Source organism: Rhinopithecus bieti, unplaced genomic scaffold (assembly GCF_001698545.2).
Source record: "Rhinopithecus bieti isolate Rb0 unplaced genomic scaffold, ASM169854v2 scaffold_28066, whole genome shotgun sequence".
Taxonomy (NCBI): domain Eukaryota; kingdom Metazoa; phylum Chordata; class Mammalia; order Primates; family Cercopithecidae; genus Rhinopithecus; species Rhinopithecus bieti.
The window spans coordinates 549,446-562,064 of record NW_016813021.1 but is presented as its reverse complement, the minus strand read 5'-3'; the positions used below and the strand labels follow the sequence as shown (position 1 = coordinate 562,064).

General features: G+C 39.9%; 1 protein-coding gene across 1 annotated transcript in view; it reads left to right on the top strand.

Annotated features, from left to right (window-relative positions):
• The window catches only part of COL14A1 (collagen type XIV alpha 1 chain), a 260,476-nt gene that overhangs the window by 99,260 nt on the left and 148,597 nt on the right, over positions 1 to 12,619 (top strand). The window contains 5 exon segments of the mRNA XM_017847514.1: positions 4,865 to 4,991; positions 6,453 to 6,592; positions 7,050 to 7,182; positions 8,537 to 8,596; positions 10,512 to 10,663. Coding sequence (XP_017703003.1) covers positions 4,865 to 4,991; positions 6,453 to 6,592; positions 7,050 to 7,182; positions 8,537 to 8,596; positions 10,512 to 10,663 — 612 coding nt within the window.

The window sequence follows — 12,619 nt, the reverse complement described above, 5'->3', positions numbered from 1 at the left end:
TTTAGAATATATAATTTTAAGGATGAATATTTCTATTAGATTTTGCTTTAATTTCTATGAATTTAAGCTTCTATTTATAGACAATGCAACAATTTTTTTTTTTTTTTGAGACAGAGTCTCGCTCTGTCACCCAGTATAGAGTGCAGTGGCACGATCTCAGCTCACTGCAAGCTCAGCCTCCTGGGTTCATGCCATTCTTCTGCCTCAGCCTCCCAAGTAGCTGGGACTACAGGCGCCCACCACCATGCCCGGCTAATTTTTTGTAATTTTAGTAGAGACGGGGTTTCACCATGTTGGCCAGGATGGTCTTGATCTCTTGACCTCGTGATCTGCCCACCTCGGCCTCCCAAAGTGCTGGGATTACAGGTGTGAGCCACCGTGCCTGGCCCATGCAATTGATTATTAACACTTTTGCTTTACACTCAATATTTTCTGCTTCATTTCCTCTCATGTTCCTTCTCTCCCTTCCTCTTCCTCCCTCTGTATCTCTTCTGCATTACCCCTCTCCCCAACTTTTTGGAGACCAGGAGGAAAAATGAAACAAGTATTTCAACAAATGTCCATGTTGCTGCTGCTGCTGCTGATGATAATGATGGTGATGATGGTGGTGATGATGGTGATGGTGATGGTGATGATGATGATAATGATGGTGATAATGATGGTGGTGATGATGGTGATAGTGATGATGATGATGATGATGGTGATGATGGTGATGATGACGGTGATGATGATGATAATGATGGTGATGATTATGGTGATGATGATGATGATGACCATGATGATAATGATGGTGATGATTATAATGGTGGCTAACATTTGTTGAGTGCTTCCCATGAGCCGGGCACTGTTCTGAGTGCTCTAAACCTCATGTAATCCTTACAGAACCAAATGCTGACAAAGTATGACTTGTCAAACTATGGACAGAAGTCATCTCAGGTAGCATTTACTATGAAAAGATTTTGGAAGTACACAAACATGATGGAGAATTAAATGCTGCCATTTGAGTTTTATAAATGCAAAGGCCACAGTTTTGGACTTTGAGAGTCCAGTTCCTAGTAGCAGTGACTCAGCAGTAGAGCCTGGAGTTGAGCCCAAATCCCTTGTTCCTCATCAGGGCCTTTTCTACATCCCTTCCAAAATTAGGCTGAAGTTAAACTTTTAGCTAGACTGATTGAGGATATTTCTCAGAAATAGTTGCATAACAATGAGATCATGGTTATTTGTTATTATTTCCTCAAATTTTCTTCTACATCTTAAAATACTACCAGCAAAATCAGTTCTGGGACTAATCATTTAAAGCATGAAATTTTAACTAATATAAATAAATGATACCTAAAGGCCTTTATTTGATGAAATAAAATAATCAATGCTGAAATTATATAAAATATAGTCTATTCAGCATCAAATATTTAATAAACGAGATCCTTTTAACAGATACACACACACACACACACACACACACACACACACACACACACACTTCTTCTTTTAGTCCTTTCTCCTGTTTGGTGTACCTAAGAATCCAGTACCTAGATTTTAACTGCTTTTGTGTATGTTTGATATCTTTGCAAAATTCCTATTTGTCACAGATTCGAAACTTAGAAACAAGGTCAAGGCCTAACTAGACATTCCAGTTAATAATTTTATGGCTCAGGGCAAGTTAGTTAAGCTGTTTGGACCTAGGTTTTCCTTCAGAAAATTGTTGTAAAAGCACCTAGGGTTTGGTGGGTGAAGGTGGGTGGGAGAAAGTCTAAATAAGACAATGTGTATCAAGTCCCTGACTCTGTAAGTGCTCAATAAATCTCAGCCATGATAATTCAAAACAACAGAAAGCAATATGTAACTAGAGGTTAGGAAAATATGTCTTGAACTCACATTTTTTAACATGGATTTGTATTTTCTGTGAGCTTAAATAATGGAACCATACTTTAAATAGTGTTTAAGAGCATATGATTTAGAGCCTGAAACACCTGTGTTTAAGACCCGTGTACTAGCTGTTTTTCCCTTGGGCAAGTTCCTTAATTTTGGAATCTCATTTTCCACTTTCAAATGGGGAGTAATAATTAGCTCCCCCACAGGATTGTGGTAAGGATTAAATAAGTGAATGCATATAAAGCATGCAGACAGTTCACAGGCTGCAGTAAACAGTAAGTGCTAAAAATGACCTATAATGTTGTCAATCCCTGATTTAGAAGAAGATAATCCATACTTTCAATTAACCATTGCTGTGTAACCAACACTGCAACTTAAAATACAGCCTCGGAGCATGCAACTTGGGCAGAACTCAGCAGGGACAGCTGGACTCTGCCATGTGGTGTCAGCTGGGGTGATTCATGCATTCATCTGGGAGTCTGACTGGACCAGAACTTCTAGGATGACTTCATGTCCATGTGTGACCCCTCAGCTAGAGTGTCTGGGAAGGCTGGGGTTCTCCGGCCCTCTCCAGAAGAGAGGCCCAGTACAGCACAATGGTACGGTACAATGACAGCTCTTTTTTTTCCAAGGTTGGCACTCTTTTTTGACCTACAGAGGTGTAGATTCTTTAGAGGTGTGTATGGCTTCTAGTCTGGCCCTTAGTTTAGAGAAGACCTTTCTCACCTCTTTTAAGAAATAGTTTTTTTGGTGCCTTCATCTTCATTTTAATTTACTTATTCTATTCACTCCAAAAATATAATTCAACATACAGTGGTGAAGAAACTAAACAAGTTCTTGCCTTCAAGGAGCTTATACTCTATGCAGGAGATAGACAATAAACATGTAGGTAAATAAAGTAATTTCACATTGCCACTGGTGCCAAGGAGGAAACAACAAGACCAGTGTCAGAGAATAACCCCACTTATAGGTGGAAACATAGGTGGAAAAAGAAGCCTCCTCTGAGGAGGTTCTAGTTAAGCATAGTCATGATAGAGGAAGAAGGCCTAATTTTGACAAGAGCTGGGGAATGGGGTCACAGACAGAGTGAACTGCATGTGCTAAGGCCCTGAGGTGGGAAAGGCAAGGACCTGAAAGGAAGCCAGTGTGGCTGGAGCCCAACAGGCCACTGGAGTATGGCAGAAAGAAAAAGTGCTGCCCCAGATTATGAAGGCCATGAGGTATCTCAGGGTGCTTGGTTTTGATTCAGAGTGCAATAGATAGCCAATGAAGGTTTAAGTAGGGAAGTGACATTTTATATTTTGCTAAAGGTTACTTTGCCATGAGCAAACACATACAGTGTTGAGCTTAGTGACCTTCCCCTGAACCTCAGGTAACATCAGGATTAGTCACTGATAGTACCATAAATAAGAGATCTTGGCTGGGTGCAGTGGCTCACGCCTGTAATCCCAGCACTTTGGGAGGCCGAGGTGGGTGGATCACTAGAGGCCAGGAGTTTGAGACCAGCCTGGCCAACATGCTGAAACCTTGTCTCTACTAAAAATAAAAAATTAGCCGGACCTGGTGGTGCACGCCTGTAATCCCAGCTACATGGGAGGCTGAGACAAAACAATAGCTTGAACCCTGGAGGCAGAGGTTACAGTAAGCCAAGATTGTGCCACTGCACTCCCTCCTGGGTGACAAGAGCAAGAACCTGTCTCCAAAAAACAACAACAGAGAAAAAGATCTTATTGCTCTGCTGAAATGTCTCATGAGAACATTTTAAGCAGAGCTTATTTTTGGCAGAGGTTGCTCTCAGGTAAATATGGTCATTTCTTAAATTTTCCAGAGTATCATCACAGTGGGGGCACCTCATTATGCATTATTGTAAGTCCTTGTGAGGATTAACAGAGAATATATGTGAAACACCTAGGTGTGGGCCCCATATACGTGGTCTACAATATGCACCCTGTACTGTGCAGCGCTGCAGCCCCATGCCCAACCCCTCAGTGACAAAGCTTAATCTGTTCTTTCTCTTGCCTTGAGGGTGCCTTCTAGACCCTGCCCTCATCTCCTTTTCTTTTTTTGAGACAGAGTCTCACTCTGTCACCCAGGCAGGAGTGCAGTGGCATGATCTCAGCTTGCTGTGACCTCTGCCACCCTGGTTCAAGTGATTCTCCTGCCTCCGCCTCCTAAGTAGCTGGGATTACAGGTGCGCACCACCACGCCCAGCTAATTTTTTAATTTTTCGTAGAGATGGGGTTTCGCCATGTTGACCAGGTTGGTTTTGAACTCCCAACCTCAAGTGATCCACCTGCCTCGGCCTCCCAAAGTGCTGGGATTACAGGCGTGAGCCACCACGCCCGACCCACCCATCTCCTCTTACTTTATAGTTTCTTTTTTCAATGTATGTTTTTTGTTGTCAAGTTCTCTTTTCTAATCCTGAATTTTTCTTACACCCTTGATCTCCATTCCTCAGGATTTCATCTTTCATATGCCCCAAAGAAGTTGAAAAATATTTTCACCAAATATGTCTTTCTGTGGAAGATAGAGGAATGTTTCAAATATTTACTATTTTCTTTAGTATTAATGTTCCCCAATTCTTTCCCAGCATCGTTGCTCACCTGTACAACTCTTGTAGGAGTTATTGTGAATTACTTAGCTATGGGGCCAGCAGAGCTCAGGCAGTGAAGCAAAAAACTGACTGCTACTAGCAGATCTACTGGAAACATCTGTATTTATGTCTGCCTCTTAAGTTGTCTGCACTTTGTGTCTGGCATGAATGGAAAGAATATTGATTGCAAAGTTGTCCTGAGAATTAACTGGTGGTTTATCTAAAGGTATAAGATCAGAAATGTTCATACATAAACTGTCTGGTTTTATAATTCAATAATTTGTTTTGCAGTGTTTATAACTGTGCTGTCAGCTAAGTGAGCTACAGACAGTAATAAAATGATTCCTGTACTTAGAGAGCATTAGATAGAGCTGTTATTATGACTTCTTTCTTTGACAGGTTGAAGTTGATCCTATTACTACCTTCCCTCTGAAGGGCTTGACACCTCTCACAGAGTATACTGTTGCTATTTTCTCCATCTATGATGAAGGACAGTCAGAGCCTCTGACTGGGGTTTTTACCACCGGTAAGCAGCCTCATTGTGGTTTGAAAAGTTTCGAGAGTAGCTGTTAATATATAGAAACCAGAACCCGGAGCACCTTCTTTATTTGTGATTTTGAAGAGATTGAATTTTAAGTTTGATTTCTTTTATGTTATCATTAAAAAATAAACAACCAGATGACTAATATGTGTACTGGCTAATTATTTTTTATCAAAGTAAGGAAGAGAGAGAAAAGACCACCTAAATTCAAAAGGTCTGTTTTTTTAAAAATGTATGTTTTTCTCTTCCTAATCTTATACCTTTTACTTTCATTCCTTAGTTAAAACTTCTACATCCTTCTTCCATTCAAAGAGTGTGTGTATTAGGTTGAATTTCCAAAATTGCTGATATCCAACAGTTTTTGACCTACAAAAATGACAGTCTCGTACTATAGCTCAATATATCAGTCAGTGATTTTCCTGGAGCCTGAAATCTTCATATAATAATAAGTGATATCTTAAACCCTAAAATTAAATGTAAGACATGAATACATTATTTTTCTTCTCTATATGTATCCTGTAGCCACTTTTTGTCTCTTGGTGGCAACAATTCTGTTATTTGCTTTCTGAACTTATCATTGATTGCACTTGGAAACAAATGTAGTCTTTACTGGGGAGATGAGAAGGTGATTTGGAGAGAGATGAAAAAGAAGCTGGATTGAGAAATAATGTTCATGGAAAAATTCAGTAATTTAACCAAATCTCCAGAAGGCTGATTCTAGTTGGGATTCTCATGGTGTCCTATCAAAAAGTTGGGTTTTTGTGTTTTTGTTTGTTCTTTTTTTTTTTTTTTTTTAGAAAACTCTGCGCTTCAAATAATAAAAACTAATTCTTTGACAATTTATTTTTTGGGGATGCAGTTGGGTGCTTATACTTTTCTGTTGTACATCTCAGAAGTATATAACTCTCGAAACAGTGGAATGGCCTGATTAATTTTCTATTTCATTTCTTGATGACCACCATACTGTACAGTAAAAGATTGAAGGTTTCTTTTTCCAGGATTAATATCAGGGGGAGCGATTTAGCTACTAAAGCCCAAAAAGAACTAAAAAGGAAGCATTTTCTTAGGGGGCCCGCCCCTAGAGCACTATTTTGTTAATTTCCTGAAGATACTTGGAAAATAATATTTTTTAAAAAATGAATATGCCACTCTTGTTTTTTATAGTTAATGAAAACAGCCAAATAGAAAAGCTAAGAGTTTTAGAAATTACTGGAAAAGTTTTAAGATCTGTTATTTCCATGATTTCCCTAATTTATGATATTGGTGAATGCTGGAAACAGAAATGGAAGGCCACCCTGGACTGATGGGCCCTGGGTTTCCTTCTTCCCTGTGCTTTCGTAAAGCAAAAGATTCCTCAAAGAGTCTTCTACACCCCTGGGAGATACTTGGGTTTTGGCTTTCTTGCCTTCTCATTTCCCTAACAAAATCTCCTTCCTTGGTTTACAGAGGAAGTTCCAGCCCAGCAATACTTAGAAATTGATGAGGTGACGACAGACAGTTTTAGGGTGACCTGGCATCCCCTCTCAGCTGATGAAGGGCTGCACAAATTGATGTGGATTCCAGTCTATGGGGGGAAGACCGAGGAGGTGAGTTGTCTGAAACAGACTGAAAATTAATCCGGAGCATTAGTGAATACCTACTGCTGCTGGAGTTGGTCTTCACTTCAAAATATATTACGAATCACAGAAGTAATTAGTATTTTGCATGGCTTGGAGTTTTAGAAATGTCAAATCATATGATTTTCCTAATATTATGATGTATTGTTGCCAGAGCTTTAGTTATATACTTTATATATTTTCAGATTCTTTGACTTTAACAAATGACATTTAATACAACTGTAAAATGTCACTTTTGCAATATTAATAACTTATTTGCTGAGGGGATTGAAAGGAATCAAGTCTCTGACTTGACCTTAAAATGTACTTCGACAGCCTTGGAGTTCTTTATGATTGGTTGTTTCTTGCTTATGCTCAGAATAACACTTTTTCTTTTCTTTTTTTTTTTCAAATAAGCATAGTTACTAAGCACCAAAATACATTTCAGGTTGTCCTGAGAGAAGAGCAGGACTCACATGTTATTGAAGGCTTGGAGCCCGGTACGGAGTATGAAGTTTCACTATTGGCCGTACTTGATGATGGAAGCGAGAGTGAGGTGGTGACTGCTGTGGGGACCACACGTAAGTCTTGGTCTGGCCACGATGCGTTTCAGCTGCTCCCACAATCCCTCTTTACCCCATCAACTTCCTTCCCCATCTGCTTTATCCTTGGCTATGGAAACTTCAGTTTCTCTTTCCCCCCCAGAATTCTTCATGTATCTTCACCTTCAATGAAACCAGTATGTGAAGTATCTTAGCTTCCTAGACAATGATCAACATGAAGGCAGGGACCATATCTGTCTTGCTCACCATTGTATTTTCCAGGACTTAGCACAGTACTTGGCACATGTTAACTGTAGAATAAATGCCCATCGAATGGATGGATGGGTGGATAGCTGAATGGATGTATGCATGAATGGATAAAATAATTCACAAATGAATAGATTGCCAAACAAATAAACCTAGGGCCAACATGTCAAAGAGTTTCTGGAATTTTCCAAGTTGATTTTGGTTCCAAGAATCTTGTACAAAATTTACTCGCTGATTCATTCATCTCTTCATTTTTAAAATATGAGGTATTGACCACATATTAAATTGCCTTAGCCTGGGTTCCCTGGAACCAGATTCTAGACAGAAAATTGCAGCCAGAAAGTTTATTGAAGAGTGCAGTTGAGAGATGGTTATGTAAAAACCTGAGGACAGCAGGAAAGGGCATGGGAAGAAGTTGAAACTGAACTCTCAGCTAATCTTATTATAATGGAGGTCTAATGCTGGGGCGACCCTTCTGAGTTGTCCCAAATAGAGGCAAAGGGGCTGAGACTTCATACCCTTGCATCCCCAGTTGCTGGAGGTGAGCCATTCCCTGACAGAGGCCATGAACTCAGGCGAGACAGTTCTCAGAGCTGTGAACTGTTGGCAGGCAGTGTTCCAGCACCAAGTGGATGGGTGTGTTGACCCTAAAAAGAGGATCTTCATCTCTGTACTTCATTCTGCTGTATGCCCATGGTGGCTGTAAGAAATAGAAGATGCCCTGCTTGTCCAAGCACATTGCACTCCATGGTGGTCCTGTTTGGCAGCCTTTTCACAACTTGGTCTACAGCACTGTCTAATTTCCCTTAATTACTATGGCTCTGCCCCTATTTCAAAGTAATTGGGTGGTTTCACAATTCTGTAGATGTAGTTCAAATGTTTATGTGAAGCCTGGTATCTGTGATGAGAAACTTTAACATTCTTTGGGTTTCAGTCTCTTATCTGTGGAACAGGTATGTCTGTCTTACTTACAATTCACTTCTTTGGTCTTCTAACCATAGTCATGTTTGTTGTGGCAGGCAAGTGAGATAATATAGGTGAAATGTTCTTTGAAAGCTACAAAATGCTATATAAAAATGGACAATTATTATTTTTACAACATTTTTAAGTAATATATTGCTTTTAGTTGACAGTTTTTGGACAGAACCAGCTACAACCATGGTGCCTACCACGCCTGTGACTTCAGGTAAGGTCAAATAGTAGCCTGTTTACCCACTTTAAAATTTTCATGTAAACAGATATTATGTTATCCTGGTTTTATTTATTATTAAATAGGAAAATAGATGACCCGCCCTTCCTTTTCTGGCATACTGGTTCAAATTTCACACCTCTCAGAGCCTCTCAACATCTTCCTTGCCACTATGGATCTCCTAGTCAACTGATCTAACTGATACATCACTCTACTTCTTTCATCTTTGCCTTGGATGCTCATGTACCTTACCTGGAATGTTAACATAGCTGCCTCCCCAGGGGTCTTTGCTTTCCTCTTTATCTCGGTGACTTCTGTTGCTCTCTGTTGAGAATTCCTCTTCTTTTCTTTTAGAGTTTCACTCTGTCATCCAGCCTGGAGTGCAGTGGCATGATCAAGTCTCACCACAGCCTTGACTTCCTGGGCTCATGCGATCCTCCTGCCTCATCCCCCCAAGTAGCTAGGACTACAGGCATGTGCCACCACGCCTGGCTAATTGTTTTGAATTTTAGTAGAGATGAGGTCTCGCCATATTGCCCGGGCTGGTCTTTAACTCCTGAGCTCAAATGTTCCTTCTTTCTCGGCCTCCCAAAGTTCTGGAATTACAGGCATGAGCCACCATGCCTGGTCTTGTTGAGAATTATTCTTATCATGTTTTCCTTGCATTTGTGTGGGTAACTGAGACTTGGCTGGTCTATTGTTTTTCCTACATTAGTTGTTTCCTCTCTCAGCTTAGCTTTCCCCTTCACTGCAATACACCTTCCAACTAGTTGTCAGAGTCAACCTGGTAAAACAGAAGTTTGATAATATCGTTTATTTACTTCTCTAAGACACTTCAGTGGTCGTCCATTACCCATTCGTTGATTCATTCATTCCTCAGTTAATCCTTATCAAGCCTTCTTTGTGCTCTGAAGTCTTTTTCATAGCATCCAAGATCCTTCCTAGTTGGGTCCTGCTTCCCTTCCTGGCCTCAACCATATTTCCTATGCTTCCCCTATTTTTCTCTTTCCATCCCAAACTCCTTGCCCTGAATGTGAGACGTTTCCTCCCATTCCCATTGCCTGGTAGCCCCCCTGCAATGTTGCCAGGTAAATGTCAATCTCCTACCTCCCCTGTGACACTTTTACTATTTTTGTTGAGTTAATAACTGTATGAAAACCAAAGCCCTAACAGTCTGACACACAGAAAAAGTTCAATGAATATTTTCTAAATGAATTAATACATGAATGAAGAGAAAGGAGAATGAGAAGAGATGGTCAAAGGGAAATGAAGTTGGTAGTAGAAGAGAAAAGAAAAGAAAATGTGACAAGTAAGGGAGCAGACACCTTGAGGTGAGCACAAATGTGCCAGGAAACATGGGTAAAGGAGTTTGGACAAGTATCAGAAAAAAGATCGTGTCTGTGTGGGCTGAATGGATAAAGGCAACCTGAGTGCAGATTTGTGCTTTGAATCACAAGTGTTAGAACAGAAACGGGGGCTAGGGTAGGTGATTGTGATGTGTGTTGGATGCTGGATTGCACACAGAGGTGGGCAAGATCTGGCCCACTGTGCCCACTTGTCCACAGAGCACTAGTGTGAGGTTTTCATGACCACACTTTGGGTTCCACTGCCTGTTTTTCTAGTCTCAGGGCTTCTTCCCAGTTCTTTTTACTAGTGCATATACAGAACTGACAGTTTTGAGGGCTCCATGGCCTCATCTTGTAAGCATCTCTTAATCCCACTTTTATTTGCTGCTAGTAGGTATCTTGCCTCCCCATTAAGCACCACAGCTGAGCTCTTCTCGCCTCATATACATCTATGTTACAGGGATACATTAAATGATGCTTGCTGTCACCCCACAGGTAGTCTCTGTGGCTCATTTTGGAATATGATGGGTTAAAAGTTTTTTAATATTTGGTTGTGTTTATTCCAGTTTTCCAGACAGGAATCAGAAACCTGGTTGTAGGTGATGAAACCACTTCTAGCCTGCGGGTAAAATGGGACATTTCTGACAGCGATGTGCAGCAGTTTAGGGTGACCTACCTGACAGTTCAAGGGGACCCCGAGGAAGAAGTGGTAGGAACGGTCTGTACAAATTCAACTGACTAGAAACTCTGCAGATGTTACTAACACAACTAACAAGACTGTCTTTGGAGATCAATGCAAACTTTACTGCTCATTTCTTGGTGACTCTGCCATCTCCAGAAACTAATGTTCTCTGTTAATCTGACCACTACTGGCTTCTTAGTGACCTTTATATATCCAAAACTTGCTCCATGTACAACTTGCTCCAAGTTAATAACTTCTGAACATTGTTTCAAATGTTGCTTCTCTTCTGCTGCCTCAATCACCTGTTCAAGCACCAAAGTTGGATCATAAAAGGCCATATGCACTTGTATCTGTATATATGTATGTGTAGATATGTGTAAAAGTTTAATATAGAAAGTAATTTCTTCTGCCCTTGGAAATCTGATAAAAAACTTTTAAGCAAAGGACACAGAAAATGTCTTCTATATGGTATAGTGAAAATATTCTTAATAAAATACCATCCATTAACCAATAGTTATATTTTTCATTGACATCAATTCATATTGAGCAGATTTATAGTCATTTCTAATTATTCTTAACATGGGTGTATCCCCTCAGGGATTTAGATTTTTTACATTGAGTTTTCTTTGAGTTGTTTTATCTATCTTTCCTTTTTCTAAATGATACACTCTTTTTTTCTAATTTGTTTATCATTATGATTACTATTTTTATTATACTTAAGTTCTGGGATACATGTGCAGAATATGCAGGTTTTTACATAGGTATGCATGGGCCATGGTGACTTGCTGCACCCATCAACCCGTCATCTACATTAGATATTTCTCCTAATGCTATCCCTCTCCTTGCTCCACACCCCCAACAGGCCCCGGTGTGTGCTGTTCCCCTCCCTGTGTCCATGTGTTCTCATTGTTCAGTTCCCACTTACGAGTGAGAACGTGCGGTGTTTGGTTGCCTGTTCCTGTGTTAGTTTGCTGAGAATGATGGTTTCCAGCTTCATCCATGTCTCTGCAAAGGACATGAACTCATCCTTTTTTATAACTGCATAGTATTCCGTGGTGTATATGTGCCACATTTTCTTTATCCAGTCTATCATTGATGGGCCTTTGGGTTGGTTCCAAGTCTTTGCTATTGTGAATAGTGCTGCAATAAACATGTGTGGATGTATCGTAATAGTAGAATGATTTATAATGCTTTGGGTATATGCCCAGTAGTGGGATTGCTGGGTCAAATGGTGTTTCTAGTTCTAGATCCTCGAGGAATCGCAACACTGTCTTCCACAATGGTTGAACTAATTTATAGTCTCACCAACAGTGTAAAAGTGTTCCTGTTTCTCCACATCCTCTCTAGCATCTGTTGTTTCCTGACTTTTTAATGATTGCCATTCTAACTGGCATGAGATGATATCTCATTGTGGTTTTGATTTGAGTTTCTCTAATGACCAATGATGATGAACTTTTTTTGTTTTTTCATATGTTTGTTGGCTGCATAAATGTATTCTTTCGAAAAGTGTCTGTTAATATCCTCCTCCCACTTTTTTATGGGGTTGTTTTTTGTTTTGTAAATTTATTTAAGTTCCTTGTAGATTCTGGATATTAGCCCTTTGTCAGATGAATAAATTGCAAAATTTTTCTCCCATTCTGTAGGTTACCTGTTCGCTCTGATGATAGTTTCCTTTGCTGTGCAGAAACTCTTTAGTTTAATTAGATCTCATTTGTCTATTTTGGCTTTTGTTGCAATTGCTTTTGCTGTTTCAGTCATGAAGTCTTTGCCCATGCCTCTGTCCTGAATGGTATTGCCTAGGTTTTCTTGCAGGATTTTTATGGTTTTAGGTCTCATGTTTAAATCTTTAATCCATCTTGAGTTCATTTTTGTATAAGGTGTAAGAAAGGAGTCCAGTTTCAGTTTTCTTCCTATGGCTAGCCAGGTTTCCCAACACTATTTATCAAATAGGGAATCCTCTCCCCATTGCTTGTTTTTTTTTTTTTTTTTTTT